Source organism: Schistocerca serialis, chromosome 6 (assembly GCF_023864345.2).
Source record: "Schistocerca serialis cubense isolate TAMUIC-IGC-003099 chromosome 6, iqSchSeri2.2, whole genome shotgun sequence".
Classification (NCBI taxonomy): domain Eukaryota; kingdom Metazoa; phylum Arthropoda; class Insecta; order Orthoptera; family Acrididae; genus Schistocerca; species Schistocerca serialis.
In genome coordinates, this window is record NC_064643.1 from 189432180 (window position 1) to 189452160 (window position 19981).

Below are 19981 nucleotides of genomic sequence, written 5' to 3' on the forward strand. Positions count from 1 at the left end.
AGCACTGTGCAGAGATGCACACTTCTGCCCATGCCTGTCCCCATGCACCTCACGGTGGCAACTCTGCGTGCTTGCTGCATTATCATGCAATGGGTAATTGGCTAAGCATGGAGGGGGTTGCGCATCACGAGCTATGATTACCCAAACATGTAGACACTTGAGGCCACCTCTCATTTTTGCATGTACAATAGATTACTTTCTCGTCATCACTCATCATACACAGACAGAAAAAAATTGCGAAGCCAAGAAGAGGTTGTGCAATAAAAACGGAAGTTGGTAGGCGTGTTTCTACATCTGAAAGGTGATTTATATTCAAATTTCACACCAATAACATAAGAATGGCGCTAATAGCGCCGCTATGATGATGCAAATCAGATTTTCTTTAAATTCACGCTATTACGATCGTGTGCGTTAGTTACCTTTGAGACTGGACATGGTGAGACGATGTTAATCAAGAATGCCCTTAAGGGGTCAAAGACGCCATTATCAGTACCTCACTGAGATTGATCGAGGTCATGTAATATGTCTGCGAGAAGCTTGATGTTCCTCCTACAATACTGCAGAAAGACTTTTTCCGGAATGTAGCCACTGCACATGACTATAGAAAGCAGTGTTCAGGGGAATGTACGGTCGCAAGAAGATCGGGCTCCAGACGGATACCTGGCACTACCGAGAGGAGGACCGTCGAGCTCGATTGCACTGGCGCATTGCACTGTATCTGCAGCAGCACTTTGAACAGCAGTTGGTACCACAGTGACAATTCTGTTCAATTCCGTTTCAATTTATTTGTTACCTGGAAACGTTAAACGGGTCATACATATTCAATAAACACTGACAGTTCAGTTCAATTCCGTTTCAATTTATTGCCTCGAATTTTTGCCTGTTATCTGGAAACGTTAAACAGGTCGTACATGTTCAATAATCATGGTGACATACAATGATTTATACATTATCAACAATAATAATAATGCTCCATTGGTAATATTAATATAGGAGTAAGAAAATTGAAAATAATTAGATAAAAAATAACGAAATATTACAAATGGGGTAGTTCACGGATGGCCCTGAGCCATACGGCCGAGTTGCTTGCATTCCACTGACCCCAAACCACTACCATTGGCGACTTAAGTGATGTCAAGTGAGAACTTATCGGAGGGTAGAGTGGAGGTCTGTTGTATTTTCTGATGAAAACTGGTTCTGTCTCAGTGCCAGTGATGGCCGTGTGTTGGTTAGAAAGAGGACTGTAGAGGACTTGCAACCAACCTGCCCATTTCTAGACCCAATCGACCAACACCTGGAGTTACGTAAGACAGCAGGAGCAGTCTCGTGATTATTCCACGCAGCCTGGCTGCAAATTTGTACGTCAATTTGTTGATTCGACCTGTTGTACCGCCATTCGTGAGCGTCATTCTAAGGGGTGTTTTCCAGCAGTATAACGCTCGCCCATTTACTGCAGCTGTAACCCAACATGCTCTACAAAGTGCCGACATGCTGCCTTGACCTGATCGGTCGCCGTCACAAGTCTCCAGTAGATCGCATTTGAGGCATCACCGGACGACGACTCCAATGTCATCCACAACCTGCACTAACCATTTCTGTATTGACCGACCAGGTGCAACAGGCATGGAACTCCAGCCCACAAACCGGCATTCGGCACCTGTACAACACGAGGCATGGCTGTCTGCGTTCATTATTTTGGTTGTTGGCTGTTTATTAATGTACCAGAATTTCATATCTGCAATGGTTTATCTCACGCTTACATTAACCCGTGATATTGCAATGTTAATCACTTATATATGTTATCTAGACAAAAGTACAGTAGAGCGTCGATTATCCGAACGTCAGTCAACCAAACGACCGCTTAACCGAACTGTGTACTCGCTCGCACCTGTTACTCTCCCACCCTACCGTCCATCATCTCCCTCACTCCCAAACCAAGTTTCCCACAGTAGTCGCCGCACTGTACCAACGCTGGCGGAACATTGCTTCTAATGGGGCCTTCACAAGTCGCTGCTGACCGGCCAAGCCGCCAGTCGCTGTGTTTCAACAATCAGCACGCTTCTGTCGGCTTGGCACTGGAAGTATAAGTAGCGGCAGTATCAAAGCTGTTCACAGCAACAGCCGCGCCAGCTTAGAGTTGAGGCGTGCCGCTCCGCGCAGTTTGAAGGATTGCGCGCCCCCAAGAGGAGCTTCTCACGGTGCAAACAGTCACCTTCTGTTCTCTGGTACGACCACTTGTGTGTTGCTGCGTGAAGAAGTGAACTTGACGATACAAAATGCTTAAACGTAAACGTGTTGTCCTTTCTATGAGGGACAAGTACGAGATTATTACTATATATTCCTACTGAAGTTGCCTTTGTATGTTACTTTGTAATACTAAAAGAGATGCCTGTTTTTATGAATAAATTTACTGTACAGTACTTCTTTTTGGCAAATAAGCATGTACAGTTTGATTATCCGAACAAACCAGTTTTCCGAACACCCATGTCCCCCAATTACTTCGGATAATCGACGCTCTACTGTCCGCCCCAGTAGCTGAGTGGTCAGCGTGACGGATTGCCGTCCTCTGGGCCCGGGTTCGATTCCCGGCTGGGTCGGAGATTTTCTCCGCTCAGGGACTGGGTGTTGTGTTGTGTACATCATCATTTCATCCCCATCCGGCGTGCAGGTCGCCCAATGTGGCGCCGAATGTAATAAGACCTGCGATATGGCGGCCGGACCTGCCCCGCGGGGGGCCTCCCGGCCAATGACGCCAAACGCTCATTTCCATTTCCATCGACGCTCTACTGTATTTCCGAAATTTAATTACTCTACATTAATTATTTTTTGGCACTGCGATTTTTTCCGTGTGTGTATCAGAACTACTGGCATGTGAAACAAACTGTAGCTAACAAATAGTAGAGCGCTAAGGTCACATAGGTTTGATTGAGATAGTATTAACCCAACATTAAAATTAATTTCAGAATCTCAATTTCGACCTAGGATACAGAACGGCTTTCTTTGGTTTTCAGATGAATCCGGTACATCCGCTTTTAAAACTTCGAATCCTTCCATTGCCAGTTCACTGTGATAAGGTCTGAAAAACAACTAAACCTGCCCACTTGGGTATATCATAAGAAATGAAAAAAAGACGGCAACAAGCAGACAACAATATAATGAGGAGATTATCTCTCGTACTCACCAGAGAAGTTCATGACTGCCGTCATAACGTTCATTATGACGGCTGCACTTGTTGTCTCATGTCCCATCGAGATCAGCTTTTGTCCAAACAATACGCTGAACACGGAGATGAGGGCTTGGCTGGTCATCTGCAGAGAAACAATAAAACATAAGCAATGGCATCGTAAGAGTCGTCTGCACAGGATATTGACTATGGCACGTTGTAGTAATACCACGTTTCATTATCATGTATCGATACCATTTGGTTCTTCTACTCCTGATTGTCCCAGGACTCAAATATTAGTTACCTATATTAATTTTTGTATCTCGGCGATATCTTACGCCTTTCAAATGATTATTTACAATGACAAATCTGCAATTACAGTCTGCAGTCATAGATTAGGAAGGTATATACAAAGAATAATCGGTGATTTTATCTCTAGTGTCGATTACATGGTAAATGGCAGTTCTATCGGTAGAGGGCGTTAAAAATGCGAAGCTGGTTCCTCTTTAATCATGTGATGTCAGTAAACTTGCTTACGGAAAAGCGGTATGAACTTGTTTCAGGAACAATTTCACAAGAATTTGCGGAAGGTGATTTGTTTTGTGAATGCAAGTTTCCCCACAGTGTTTTTAATGTAAAAATAATGCTACGTTTATCGGAAACACTGAGTAGCTTGGTTATTAAAGAACTATTGTTTCCATAACAGGCATTTGGGAGAGGCATTAAGCACCACAGCCTGATCGTATTGTATCGTTTAGTTTCATAATTAATTACTACTGATCTTCTGTAATTAAGAGAGGAGCCAACTGGAAAATTACTAGATATAGTGGACTACCCTACTGATTTTTTAAATTCCTAAATTTTCGTGGCTGCAACATTGTTTAAGTGTGAGTTCCACTGACAGTCATCTAGTTTGTACTGAGATTCTTACAGAAATACGATCATTCTGTTTGTTAAGCACAGGGATAACCTGTTGCTGGCCAAACTTGAGTTGTTGCGATTTCAAAAATAACGAAACACAAAAACCTAGAAGATGAATTTTTATCTATACTTAGCATTATTTGCGAACAGATCTCTTGTAAGACACTGAAGATGTAAATCATTTTGCATTATATGTTATTTTAAGTGGGTTTATGTTTAATTCAGATACGTGTAACATTTCGTCAAACTAAAAAAAAAAGTGTCTGAAGACAGTTCATATAAATAAGGCTGAAAACGATTTCCACAAGTGGGGTTAGCAGCTGTTGTTCATACGTGGTCATACTCGTAAATGCTGTTCGCACGTTGGGAATACAAGCGCCAAATTCTATGGCTGTTTCTAAATTTTTTTACCAAAGCCAAGGCTGAAAACCTACCAAGAAGGCTTTTCAGCGGTTAGTGTAATGTCGAAATTTCATTGTCGCTTGACGTGCTCAACAAGGAAATGTACGTCGGAAAATATCTGCGAATAGTGTACTAGCATTATCTTAATCAGGACTTCAGACTGCTTTTAATGCTACTGGCTTGTCTGAGAATAACTATATAAGCCAATCTGAAAAATTTTCACTAAAAGATAAATAGAACAGTGCTTAACAGTAAATGCATTTACTTTAAGATGAGCGGACATATATGTTCAGCGAAACGATGGAGACATACAGAGAATGAGAATATTAATAAAATTGCTGCCTTTCTTGTCTAATGGTCTGTTTCCTTCATTCGTATTAAATAGTCAAGTTTCTTACCTTATTTGTTGTTTTCATGTCATCTATTGTACAGGAACCCTTACCCCGAGCCTGTGTGTTCATGTTGTTTCCCATTGCTCAATACTATGGACCCTTAAGTTCGTAAGGAGATGGTACCTAAACATTCCTCATTGTTTTCTCCAGAAAAATCACTACATGTGTCATTAATCTTTATTTCTATTAGTATTCGTATTTGTGGTGTTGTCAAGTATCGAGAGAGGTGCAAGAAGTATTGACCACTGCAGAGACACTGCACAGCAAAGCCATATCATGAGGCGCCAATGATATGCCTCCCGTACTTCCGAGCGGCCACGGCCGCGCCCCTGCCATGAAATAGCGTCGTCAGAGACCAGGACGGCACTTCAGTTCGAGTTCGGATCCTGCGCACTTCCGGGGAGTTCCTGTCGGAGTAACGTCGTTGTGCTGCCTTCTCGCCGTGACACAGCCCGTACAAACCGTCGGAGAGTGAAGAGGCACCCTTCTCCTGTGATCTGTGACTACGCGCCATTGCTATCAGAACTGTGTCAGCAAGTGTCTACGAACTAGCGTTTCCTAGTGACTGTAGTGAAGCCACGTTACAGCCACTATGAACTTGTATCAATTTGCGACTCAGTAATTGTGGCTGATTTAGCGTTTTCTGAACCGCAAGTCCACGTGTGCAGTTTCATAGCTACAGCCGAGCCTGGCGAGGAAAGACAAGTTTTGTTGTGACTAATAAGGTATTACTTATTCTGAGTGCTCTAACTAACTGTGTTATTACTCGCCATCTCAGTGTCCAAGAAGTCGGACAAAAAATCTAAACTATAGAGATGCGACTATGAGTCTTGGTGTCGATCGGTCTTTTCATATTCACCCTTCAGTGTGACGTATTTTTCCCATCGTTGATTTTTTTTATCCGAACCATCAGTCTTCTGATTGGTTTGATGCGGCCCGTAACCAATTCCTCTCCTGTGACAAACTCTTCATCCCAAACTAGAGCCTGCAACCTACGTCGTCAATTATGGATGACTTGCTAGCATCCGGTAACCTTCCATAAGATTTTCGCAGGATGCTCTTGTGACAGTCTGTGCAGTGCGAGCATAAACGATTAGCACCACACCATGGCTATCCCAAGGAACACTGTGAATCACCTTGCCTTACGGTGGTTGAGTCTTCCATTTTGGTGATGTTGAAACCTCATGTTGCCATTGCTTACTTTGCTGTTTTGTTTCCCAGCACTATTTCATAGTGACTAGGAGGCTAAAGAAGCCATCTGGATTGACCTGAGACAGTTGGACTACTTCCGCTGCCGTCTGAGTTCGCCGGGGCTTTTGAACGGCTGTGAGCTGTCGTGGCACTCAGAAATCGATGAATTTTGTTCAAAATGTCATGAAAACATGTTAAAAATTAATCCATTAGGGATCTTTCACGTTTTTCACTGTCACCTCGACTGTGGATAGCCTGTCTTTCCAATCTAGTTCCTTTCGCAGTGAGTTGGTATGACATTTCGACAGGCTTGTTAAACTAAGCTGGAGGCGACTGCGTCAACTAACTATTGTCTCATATGACGGTGCATTGTTGTCGTAAACGTCCACCAACAATGCATGGACTGTGGCAACGTTGTTCCCCATCAAATGCAGAAATCGAATTACCACCCGTTACTCGACTTTATCAATAAGTTTGGCGAATGTTTTTGGCTCGTCTAGTGACGTGCTTCAATACCGTGGGGCGAAGATTTGAATCTCTACATATAAAAGGCAATGACATGACTAACAAACTGACTGAATGAACCACCATCGCCCAGTCCAAACCGGTAAGGACAGCAACTTAAAATTTGGAGAAGGCGTGGATCTTATACTGTAGGTGTCGTTTAAGAAGAGATTTTTCGAAATTCCAACCCTAAGGGGAGTGAAATAGGGAATGCAGGGTTTTTTTTTCTTTTTGAGAAATGTCACTATTAGGGTAATTTGGAGATTAGACCTACGACAATTTGTATTTGGTTCCTCAGTCATAAATAAAGAAATACGTGTTTCAGTATTTTAGGAAATGTAACCCTATGGGAGCGAAATAGTGCGCGAAAGCTTTATTTGAAAATATATTATTGAAGAACTACTGAAGTATTTTTAAGCTACATATATGAACATTGGTATCTGACTTCTCGGTTACAAATAAAAAAAATTGTGTTTCAGTGTTTCGTGAAATTGAACCCCTATGGGTTGAAATAGGTGATGAGAACTTTATGGAAAATATTTTATTGCGAAACCATTTTCAAAGCTAAATCGATGAAAATTTAAACTTCGGTTTCAATTATAATTAAAAATATAAGTGTTTCACTGTTTTTGGAAATTCAGACCCTGTGGGGGTGAAATGTGGATGAAAATCTCCACAAGAACGCAAAAGGCACAATTAACAAAAACACTCGCTTCTTGGTCAGAAGTATATTAGGAAAAGACCATGCTGATATGATCTTAATTAAGGTGAAAACCTTCGAATATGTTGAAATTTGTGAACAAGTTAAAAATTCGATTAAATAAAAACAAAAAATGTCTTCCATCCATCTGTAGTCAAACAAAAAATTAATCACGTAACTTTATTCCTAGGTGATAAGTAAAACTTTACGATTGCCTCTCGTTGAAAGTAAGCTAAGATAATCTCTCTTTGTAAATGACTGTTATTTTGAGAATTGGTACCGACAACAATTCTCTACACACTATTTGGGTATCGCAAACAAATGTCTGCTTTGCACTTCATTAACCGCTAATTATTCTCCTTGTATTCCAATAGAACCAATGTTCTATAGAATTAGAACAGGACATTAATTTGATGACTTGAAAAATTGAGACGCAGTACTTACGTAATTTAGGGCGACCCCCAGGACCACCATCCAGCCCCAGCCTCCATCAGGTGGAATGATTTCATATTCAGCTGTTTTCGTCGCAGTCATCTTCGCATCTGAAAAAATACGTTAATAGTTGTCACTGTTGGAGGATAAGCACCTTCCAAGTACGACAGCACATTAGTCATCCATGAAGACATTCAGAAAACTTACATATTGTGTTCAATAAGAAACTGTTGAGCACTTAACTAGAATTAGCCCACGTAACACAACTCTAAATAGCACTAAAATATACGGCGTCAATGAGCACTTGTTAACAGTTCCAAAATAACTGTTAAGTAGTGCAGAACAGCGAAATAAGTGACAGCCACGTGACAGTGGATATAGTATCTTTAGAGGATTAACTCCTATTACAGGTTTCAGTACTGGCACCATTTGTGATGCGACAAACGTCAATAGGGACGGAAGGTTACGTACGAGGAATTCACTGAGGTCGCTACGACAGAAGTCAGCTTTGGTAAACTGCTAGTTGGGTTGCCTATCTGCAGGCAAGAACTATTTCGATCTGACAGTATGGAGTGGATGATATGACTACCTGTTCTGACACGCCTGACTCCTAGTGGTGCGCATCTACGCCGCGACGTGTGTTACGGTTCGTAGCCTGGAGAGAAGCTCTGTCTACTGATGTCATTGTTTTTGGTATGCCTTGTACTTTTCGCGAAATAGTCTTCTGAAACTGGAGCTCATCTCAATAAACTATGTACGAAGTTTTGCAGTCTCCCCGACTTCAGGGCGACAACCATATCGAGTTTCCTTAAGTGTCCTAATAGGTAGCAGCCTTTTCTATAAGCTAGAGGTAGAAAATACCGCTTCAGTTGTAAATTTGTCTTACTATCACGACCGGTTTCGGGCTCTCATAAGACCATCCTCAGGAGTCGCAACTGTACTGTGGCTCCCGAGCGCCGCGGTGGACGTGTAATAAGCGCGGTTTGCTACCTATGAACGCAGAACAGTGAGTCTATAAGGAAAATGAGGCAAGTTTTGGTTAAAGAGTAGTGCTTACCGTTCGAGTGCATAATCTTTCACTGTCACGCAAGACCATAAGTGAACTAAGGCATGATTTCCTCACGTGTAATAAGCGCGGTTTGCTACCTATGAACGCAGAACAGGGAGTCTATAAGGAAAATGAGGCAAGTTTTGGTTAAAGAGTAGTGCTTACCGTTCGAGTGCATAATCTTTCACTGTCACGCAAGACTATGAGTGAACTAAGGCATGAATTCCTCACAGTGGCGATACATAACAGAGAATTATGTGTTTGCCACTTCTTGAAAATACCCACGGGTCCACATACACCGGATTCCAAAACACACGCGTTTCCCTTTCACGTATACATTGCCTTGTTCTGATTAGTTTTTTTCCCCCGATGATACTGCGTAATGCACTTCCCTCGACTGCGATGCCGATTCAGGTCACAATTAATTAATTCACATCTCCGAAGGCACAAATTGTACTTAACTCACATTCGAGCCACTCACATTCAGTTAAAAATTATTTACAACAGTCTTGATCGCATAAAAGATATCAGTCAGTTACGATCATCTTCATACCAGGCTTAGGAATGCAGACAACGTTACAATTTAGAGGGACATAGCAACAATGAAAGTTAAAAAAAAAGACCTATAAAAATCATTGGAACATTTATGCCCTCAGGTGATGAAGGAAGACAGCGGGCGAAGCGCGAACTGCCTGTGTAAAGGTACAAAGGTCAATGACCCGTGAAAAGGCACAAACGTCAACTGCCGAATAGCGTGGGAGAAGCTCCACACAACGCCTGCACATGAAGTCAGTGGGAACGAATGAGGCGAAACCTAAAGTAAAAACGTGTCAAAAGTATTAAAATAATAAATCCGAGACTAAAAGACAGAGATGATATATCAGATTACATTGGCTTTAACTTCTGTGAGCATTAGTTAATTACTAAAAGAGTGGAAAAAAGAAATACGGAAACCAATTGTGCAACAGTTTCCAACTACATAACCTATCCCCGATATTCGACCTTTTTTTGTCTGTGTTGACTGGGATTTCTCGCCACCAGAATAATTGGGTACTTCGTTAAAACTATTAACTCAAACGCGCCCGAGAGGATACCTAAACAAAAATGACTTTCGTAAGCGTTACGCTAAAACTAATTGCATCGACAATTCGATCCAAACTTATCACTTAAAGACACTGTAGTGTCTTAGTCAGGAGGTCAGGGTGCCTGACGAATACAACGATGCAATGTGTCCATTTCATACCGTTAAGCCGGCCGAAGTGGCCGTGCGGTTAAAGGCGCTGCAGTCTGGAACCGCAAGACCGCTACGGTCGCAGGTGCGAATCCTGCCTCGGGCGTGGATGTTTGTGATGTCCTTAGGTTAGTTAGGTTTAACTAGTTCTAAGTTCTAGGAGACTAATGACCTCAGCAGTTGATTCCCATAGTGCTCAGAGCCATTTTTTTATACCGTTAAAATTTAGAAAATTGTGGCATACAATTTAGAAAAATTTCAGTTTTACTACTTGTAAGTGCTGGAATAAGCCGGTGGCATAATAAGGCCACTCAATGATGATCAAAAAGGGTTGAATGTGGGAAATAATTCGTGGAGTCGCAATTTTTTTTACAGCACTATTAGAGAGTGCCATGAACAGTGTACTAAAAATCCTGTCTGGTGAGAGATTCGTGGGCGAGGAGATGCTTTTGAGGGTCACTTTTGTACGTGTTTCTTAAATAACCTGAAAATTACGGCGTGTAGTGGAAATGTGTCCCAGTAGAAATTATAACTACACTCATGCTCATAAATTAAGGATAATGCTGATACATGGTGAAACAGCGTTCTGGTGGGCGGTGTGCGGCTTTAAATCACCTCGGGGTATGACCATGCGGTGCATTTGGCCTGCGGTCGTCACACGGTGGCATTGGCAGCAGTCCACATATGCTGAGGTTTGTTGGTGCGTCTCAGAGTACAGTGCAGCGACTAACTCATATTTATGACGTTATGAGGGGTAGACCCCCCCACGAACCATGGACCTTGCCGTTGGTGGGGAGGCTTGCGTGCCTCAGCGATACAGATAGCCGTACCGTAGGTGCAACCACAACGGAGGAGTATTTGTTGAGAGTCCAGACAAACGTGTGGTTCCTGAAGAGGGGCAGCAGCCTTTTCAGTAGTTGCAAGGGCAACAGTCTGGATGATTGACTGATCTGGCCTTGTAACAATAACCAAAACGGCCTTGCTGTGCTGGTACTGCGAACGGCTGAAAGCAAGGGGAAACTACAGTCGTAATTTTTCCCGAGGGCATGCAGCTTTACTGTATGATTACATGGTGATGGCGTCCTCTTGGGTAAGATATTCCGGAGGTAAAATAGTCCCCCATTCGGATCTCCGGGCGGGGACTACTCAAGAGCATGTCGTTATCAGGAGAAAGAAAACTGGCGTTCTACGGATCGGAGCGTGGAATGTCAGATCCCTTAATCGGGCAGGTAGGTTAGAAAATTTAAAAAGGGAAATGGATAGGTTGAAGTTAGATATAGTGGGAATTAGTGAAGTTCGGTGGCAGGAGGAACAAGACTTCTGGTCAGGTGACTACAGGGTTATAAACACAAAATCAAATATGGGTAATGCAGGAGTAGGTTTAATAATGAATAGGAAAATAGGAATGCGGGTAAGCTACTACAAACAGCATAGTGAACGCATTATTGTGGCCAAGATAGAAACGAAGCCCACACCTACTACAGTAGTACAAGTTTATATGCCAACTAGCTTTGCAGATGACGAAGAAATTGAAGAAATGTATGATGAAATAAAAGAAATTATTCAGATTGTGAAGGGAGACGAAAATTTAATAGTCATGGGTGACTGGAATTCGAGTGTAGGAAAAGGGAGAGAAGGAAACGTAGTAGGTGAATATGGATTGGGGGACAGAAATGAAAGAGGAAGCCGCCTGGTAGAATTTTGCACAGAGCACAACATAATCATAACTAACACTTGGTTTAAGAATCATGCAAGAAGGTTGTATACATGGAAGAACCCTGGAGATACTAAAAGGTATCAGATAGATTATATAATGGTAAGACAGAGATTTAGGAACCAGGTTTTAAATTGTAAGACATTTCCAGGGGCAGATGTGGACTCTGACCACAATCTATTGGTAATGACCTGTAGATTAAAACTGAAGAAACTGCAAAAAGGTGGGAATTTAAGGAGATGGGACCAGGATAAACTAAAAGAACCAGAGGTTGTTCAGAGATTCAGGGAGAGCATAAGGGAGCAATTGACAGGAATGTGGGAAATAAATACAGTAGAAGAAGAATGGGTAGCTTTGAGGGATGAAGTAGTGAAGGCAGCAGAGGATCAAGTAGGTAAAAAGACGAGGGCTAGTAGAAATCCTTGGGAAACAGAAGAAATAGTGAATTTAATTGATGAAAGGAGAAAATATAAAAATGCAGTAAGTGAAACAGGCAAAAAGGAATACAAACGTCTCAAAAATGAGATCGACAGGAAGTGCAAAATGGCTAAGCAGGGATGGCTAGAGGACAAATGTAAGGATGTAGAGGCCTATCTCACTAGGGGTAAGATAGATACCGCCTACAGGAAAATTAAAGAGACCTTTGGAGATAAGAGAACGACTTGTATGAATATCAAGAGCTCAGATGGAAACCCAGTTCTAAGCAAAGAAGGGAAAGCAGAAAGGTGGAAGGAGTATATAGAGGGTCTATACAAGGGCGATGTACTTGAGGACAATATTATGCAAATGGAAGAGGATGTAGATGAAGATGAAATGGGAGATATGATACTGCGTGAAGAGTTTGACAGAGCACTGAAAGACCTGAGTCAAAACAAGGCCCCCGGAGTAGACAATATTCCATTGGAACTACTGACGGCCGTGGGAGAGCCAGTCCTGACAAAACTCTACCATCTGGTGAGCAAGACGTATGAAACAGGCGAAATACCCTCAGACTTCAAGAAGAATATAATAATTCCAATCCCAAAGAAAGCAGGTGTTGACAGATGTGAAAATTACCGAACTATCAGCTTAATAAGTTACAGCTGCAAAATACTAACACGAATTCTTTACAGACGAATGGAAAAACTAGTAGAAGCCAACCTTGGGGAAGATCAGTTTGGATTCCGTAGAAACACTGGAACACGTGAGGCAATACTGACCTTACGACTTATCTTAGAAGAAAGATTAAGGAAAGGCAAACCTACGTTTCTAGCATTGGTAGACTTAGAGAAAGCTTTTAACAATGTTGACTGGAATGCACTCTTTCAAATTCTGAAGGTGGCAGGGGTAAAATACAGGGAGCGAAAGGCTATTTACAATTTGTACACAAATCAGATGGCAGTTGTAAGAGTCGAGGGACATGAAAAGGAAGCAGTGGTTGGGAAGGGAGTAAGACAGGGTTGTAGCCTCTCCCCGATGTTGTTCAATCTGTATATTGAGCAAGCAGTAAAGGAAACAAAAGAAAAATTCGGAGTAGGTATTAAAATTCATGGAGAAGAAATAAAAACTTTGAGGTTCGCTGATGACATTGTAATTCTGTCAGAGACAGCAAAGGACTTGGAAGAGCAGTTGAATGGAATGGACAGTGTCTTGAAAGGAGGATATAAGATGAACATCAACAAAAGCAAAACAAGGATAATGGAATGTAGTCTAATTAAGTCGGGTGATGCTGAGGAAATTAGATTAGGAAATGAGGCACTTAAAGTAGTAAAGGAGTTTTGCTATTTGGGGAGCAAAATAACTGATGATGGTCGAAGTAGAGAGGATATAAAATGTAGGCTGGCAATGGCAAGGAAAGCGTTTCTGAAGAAGAGAAATTTGTTAACATCGAGTATTGATTTAAGTGTCAGGAAGTCATTTCTGAAAGTATTCGTATGGAGTGTAGCCATGTATGGAAGTGAAACATGGACGATAAATAGTTTGGACAAGAAGAGAATAGAAGCTTTCGAAATGTGGTGCTACAGAAGAATGTTGAAGATTAGATGGGTAGATCACATAACTAATGAGGAAGTATTGAATAGGATTGGGGAGAAGAGAAGTTTGTGGCACAACTTGACCAGAAGAAGGGATCGGTTGGTAGGACATATTCTGAGGCATCAAGGGATCACCAATTTAGTATTGGAGGGCAGCGTGGAGGGTAAAAATCGTAGAGGGACACCAAGAGATGGATACACTAAGCAGATTCAGAAGGATGTAGGTTGCAGTAGGTACGGGGAGATGAAAAAGCTTGCACAGGATAGAGTAGCATGGAGAGCTGCATCAAACCAGTCCTAGGACTGAAGACCACAACAACAATAACATGAGGGGTAGAATACTAGGGCGACTGAAAGCTGGTCAAACACAGCGGGTCGCGGCACAGGACCTCCGTGTGCCACAAAGTTTGATCTCAGGATTGTGGCAACGATGCCATCAGACAGGAAACGTGTCCAGTGGCTGCAGTACCGGACGTCCACAGTGTACTACACCACAAGAAGACCGATATCTCACCATCAGAGCCCGCAAACGGCCACGGAGTACTGCAGGTTGCCTTGCTCGGGATCTTACCACAGCCACTGAAACAGTTGTCTCCAGACACACAGTCGACAGACGACTGAACAGACATGGAGACCTGTAAGGTGCATTCCACTGACCCCTGGTCAAAGGAGATCCGGTAAAGCCTGGTGTCAAGAACACAGTACATGATCGTTGGAACAGTTGTCACAGGTTATGTTCACGGACGAGTCCAGGTATAGTCTGAACAGAGATAATCCCCGGGTTTGCATCTGGCGTGAATCAGGAACCGGGTACTAACCCCTTACTGTCCTTGAAATGGACCTGTATGGAGGTCATGGTTTGATGATGTGGAGTGGGATTATGATTGGTGCACGTACACCCCTGCATGTCTGTGACAGAGGAACTGTAACAGGTCAGGTGTATCGAGACGTCATTTTGCACCAGTATGTCCGCCTTTTCAGGGGTGCAGTGGATTCCACCTTCCTCCTCATGGATGATAACGCACGGCCCCACCGAGCTGCCAGTGAGGAGGAGAACCTTGAAACAGAAGATATCAGGCGAATAGAGTGGCCTGCCTGTTCTCCAGACCTAAACCCCATCGTGCACGTATTGGATACTCTCGGTCGACGTTTCGCTGCAAATCTTCAAATCCCTAGGACACTTCAGGTGCTCCGACAGGCACTGGTGCCAGAATGGGAGGCTGTACACCAGCATCTGCTCGACCACCTGGTCCAGAGTATGACAACGCGTCGTGCGGCTTGTGTACGTATGTAAGGTGATCATATCCCATTATGATGTCGGGGTACATGCGCAGGAAAAAGTGGCGTTTTGTTGCATATGTGTTTCGGGACAGTTTTCTCAACTTATCACCAATACAGTGGACTTACAGGTCTGTGTTCCCTATGTGCCTACGCTATTAGCGCCAGTTTTGTGTAGTGTCACGTTGTGTGGCACTACATTCTGCAATTATCCTGGATTTATGAGCATGAGTGTACATTAAATATTATACAAAAAGTCGAGCTCGTATTTTTGTAATACAAGTAGTTGGCACGTAGCGAGCGACAGAATATGAAAATCTCACGTGTATCTTTCGAAAGCCAAATGTAATATTTAGGGATGCATTAAACGAAGTACTCGTGGTCTAGGGGTAGCGTCTTTGATTTATAATCAAAACGTCTTCGGCCCAGGTTCGATACCCGCCACTGCCTAAATTTTGATGAATAATCAGCATTGGCGGCCGAAGACTTCCAGCATAAGAAGTCAGCCTCATTCTGCCAACGGTCTTGTCAAAGAGGGCGGACGAGCGGATAGAGTTTCAGGGCACTCTCTTGTCCTGGGGGTGGAAAATTGCCCCTAAAGGCGGAAGAATCAGCAATGATCAACGACATGAGGATGCAGAAGGCAATGGAAACCACTGCATTAAAGACACGTAACGTGTTTCCACAGGACATGTGGCCTGTAATTGAAGAAGTGTCATGATGATGTCTCCATTGGCAAAAGATTCCGGAATAGTCAAATGGCTCTGAGCACTATGGGACTCAACGGCTGAGGTCATTAGTCCCCTAGAACTTAGAACTAGTTAAACCTAACTAACCTAAGGACATCACAAACATCCATGCCCGAGGCAGGATTCGAACCTGCGACCGTAGCGGTCTTGCGGTTCCAGACTGCAGCGCCTTTAACCGCACGGCCACTTCGGCCGGCATTCCGGAATAGTCCCACATTCGGATCTCCGGGAGGGGAGTGCCAAGGAGGAGGTTACCATGAGAAAAGATTGAATAATCAAAGAAAGGATAACGTTCTACGACTCGGGGCGTGGAATGTCAGAAGCTTGAACGTGGTAGGGAAACTAGAAAATCTGAAAAGGGAAATGCAAAGGCTCAATCTAGATATAGTAGGGGTCAGTGAAGTGAAGTGGAAGGAAGACAAGGATTTCTGGTGAGATGAGTATCGGGTAATATCAACAGCAGCAGAAAATGGTATAACAGGTGTAGGATTCGTTATGAATAGAAAGGTGGGGTAGAGGGTTTGTTACTGTGAACAGTTCAGTGACTGCCTTGTTCTAATCAGAATCGACAGCAGACCAACACCGACAACGATAGATCAGGTATACATGCCGACGTCGCAAGCTGAAGATGAACAGATAGAGAAAGTGTATGAGGATATTGAAAGGGTAATGCAGTATGTAAAGGGGGACGAAAATATAATAGTCATGGGCGACTGGAATGCAGTTGTAGGGGAAGGAGTAGAAGAAAAGGTTAGAGGAGAATATGGGCTTGGGACGAGGAATGAAAGAGGAGAAAGACTAATTGAGTTCTGTAACAAGTTTCAGCTAGTAATAGCGAATACCCTGTTCAAGAATCACAAGAGGAGGAAGTATACTTGGAAAAGGCCAGGAGATACGGGAAGATTTCAATTAGATTACATCATGGTCAGACAGAGATTCTGAAATCAGATACTGTATTGTAAGGCGTACCCAGGAGCAGATATAGACTCAGATCACAATATAGTAGTGATGAAGAGTAGGCTGAAGTTCAAGACATTAGTCAGGAAGAATCAATACGCATAGAAGTGGGATACGGAAGTACTAAGGAATGACGAGATACGTTTCAAGTTCTCTAACGCTATAGATACAGCAATAAGGAATAGCGCAGTAGGCAGTACAGTTGAAGAGGAATGAACATCTCTAAAAAGGGCCATCACAGAAGTTGGGAAGGAAAACATAGGTACAAAGAAGGTAGCTGCGAAGAAACCATGGGTAACAGAAGAAATACTTCAATTGATTGATGAAAGGAGGAAGTACAAACATGTTCCGGGGAAATCAGGAATACAGAAGTACAAGTCGGTGAGGAATGAAATAAATAGGAAGTGCAGGGAAGCTAAGACGAAATGGCTGCAGGAAAAATGTGAAGACATCGAAAAAGATATGATTGTCGGAAGGACAGACTCAGCATACAGGAAAGTCAAAACAACCTTTGGTGACATTAAAAGCAACGGTGGTAACATTAAGAGTGCAACGGGAATTCCACTGTTAAATGCAGAGGAGAGAGCAGATAGGTGGAAAGAATACATTGAAAGCCTCTATGAGGGTGAAGATTTGTCTGATGTGATAGAAGAAGAAACAGGAGTCGATTTAGAAGAGATAGGGGACCCAGTATTAGAATCGGAATTTAAAAGAGCTTTGGAGGACTTACGGTCAAATAAGGCAGAAGGAATAGATAACATTCCATCAGAATATCTAAAATCATTGGGGGAAGTGGCAACAAAACGACTATTCACGTTGGTGTGTAGAATATATGAGTCTGGCGACATACCATCTGACTTTCGGAAAAGTATCATCCACACAATTCCGAAGACGGCAAGAGCTGACAAGTGCGAGAATTATCGCACAATCAGCTTAGCAGCTCATGCATCGAAGCTGCTTACATGAATAATATACAGAAGAATGGAAAAGAAAATTGAGAATGCGCTAGGTGACGATCAGTTTGGCTTTAGGAAAAGTAAAGGGACGAGAGAGGCAATTCTGACGTTACGGTTAATAATGGAAGCAAGGCTAAAGAAAAATCAAGACACTTTCATAGGATTTGTCGACCTGGAAAAAGCGTTCGACAATATAAAATGGTGCAAGCTGTTCCAGATTCTGAAAAAAGTAGGGGTAAGCTATAGGGAGAGACGGGTCATGTACAATATGTACAACGACGAAGAGGGAATAATAAGAGTGGGCGATCAAGAACGAAGTGCTGGTATTAAGAAGGGTGTAAGACAAGGCTGTAGCCTTTCGCCCCTACTCTTCAATCTGTACATCGAGAAAGCAATGATGGAAATAAAAGAAAGGTTCAGGAGTGGAATTAAAATACAAGGAGAAAGGATATCAATGATAAGATTCGCTGATGACATTGCTATCCTGAGTGAAAGTGAAGAAGAGTTAAATGATCTGCTGAATGGAATGAACAGTCTAATGAGTACACAGTATGGTTTGAGAGTAAATCGGAGAAAGACGAAGGTAATGAGAAGTAGTAGAAATGAGAACAGCGAGAAACTTAACATCAGGATTGATGGTCACGAAGTCAATGAAGTTAAGGAATTCTGCTACCTAGGCAGTAAAATAACCAATGACGGACGGAGCAAGGAGGACATCAAAAGCAGACTCGCTATGGCAAAAAAGGCATTTCTGGCCAAGAGAAGTCTACTAATATCAAATACCGGCCATAATATGAGGAAGAAATTTCTGAGGATGTACGTCTGGAGTACTGCATTGTATGGTAGTGAAACATGGACTGTGGGAAAACCGGAACAGAAGAGAATCGAAGCATTTGAGATGTGGTGCTATAGACGAATGTTGAAAATTAGGTGGACTGATAAGGTAAGGAATGAGGAGGTTCTACGCAGAATCGGAGAGGAAAGGAATATGTGGAAAACACTGATAAGGAGAAGGGACAGGATGATAGGACATCTGCTAAGACATGAGGGAATGACTTCCATGGTACTAGAGGGAGCTGTAGAGGGCAAAAACTGTAGAGGCAGACAGAGATTGGAATACGTCAAGAAAAATTACTGAGGACGTAGGGTGCAAGTGCTACTCTGAGATGAAGAGGTTAGCACAGGAAAGGAATTCGTGGCGGGCCGCATCAAACCAGTCAGTTGACTGATGACAAAAAAAAAAAAAAAAAAAAAAAAAAAAAAAAAAAAAAAAAAAAAAAAAAAAAAAAAGATATCGACGGGCGGGAACACATAATCTACCAGAAGCATTATCGGAAATGACCATTTGGTGATCCAGGTGTTGTAATGTTCAGAGACATGATGTTGCACGGGCGTACTGATCTCCACATCTTTGAAGAGTGAACGCTATTGTGAGCTTGTACTCGTTCCCCATTTGTGTCTTGTCAGGGGGCGGATTCATTTCTATGGATGACAGAGCGCGACCGTATCGAACAGACAGATGAAAGAGCTCTTGGAACAACAGGATATTCGGTGAATGGCTGTTCTGTTGTTCCCCCGACTTAAATGTGATCAGTCATGTGTAGGACGAGTTAGGAAGACATACTGCATCAGATGTATATGCACCAACGGCAATACAGCTGTTGTGATCCGCGCAAGTGGGGGGATTATAAACCTTAGTTGCCTCAGGGTATTTATCGTCTTTCAATAAAAACGTCAATTCTGTTCGTATCATTGGGTACTTCTTTCAGTTACGTTCTGTAATATATGTGCTGGTTTAAGCTGTCGCCAAAGATGTAGCGCCAAAGATGTGGCGCAAAGATAGATAGCAGGCGATCGATGAAGAACGCCTATCACGAGAGGGGCCAGCGACGCATCAACGAGCAACAGCTGCAACAGCTGCAGCGCCCTCTCGACCGCAAGTTCTTAGGCGGCCGCCGCTGACCGGATGGCTTCACTCACTGCCACGGTCACTAACTCAGTCCTCCAGGTTGGTATCTGTCATTCATTTGCGGAGCGGCATATTTCAGCACAGGCTACGCCAGTACTTGGCGTTCAGATTAATGTAATAGCAAGAGTGCCGATATTTATTTTACTAAGGTTTGAAGCTCCTCGAGAGTTCTTCTGTGTTTACAATTTAAAAACTGGATTATTTCGGAAATCCGCCTTATGCAAACACAACTAGTTTATATTTCCCCAGATATGTTTCGACACCAGTGTGTCATCTTCTGTGGGTTAACTTTAATTTTCTGTAAAGTACAATATCACGTTTGTAATAATTTAACTACTCTAGGCCTAAGAAATACAATATTT

At 42.7% G+C, this 19981-nt stretch overlaps 1 protein-coding gene across 1 annotated transcript in view; it reads right to left on the bottom strand.

The window, feature by feature from the left end:
* LOC126483950 (monocarboxylate transporter 12-B-like) overlaps positions 1–19981 on the bottom strand; it is a 90214-nt gene that overhangs the window by 62537 nt on the left and 7696 nt on the right. Inside the window, exons 2-3 of the mRNA XM_050107238.1 lie at positions 7718–7815; positions 3182–3308 (exon numbers count right to left, since the gene is read on the bottom strand). Coding sequence (XP_049963195.1) covers positions 3182–3308; positions 7718–7807 — 217 coding nt within the window. The 5' untranslated portion in view covers positions 7808–7815. The remainder of the gene's footprint in view (positions 1–3181; positions 3309–7717; positions 7816–19981) is intronic.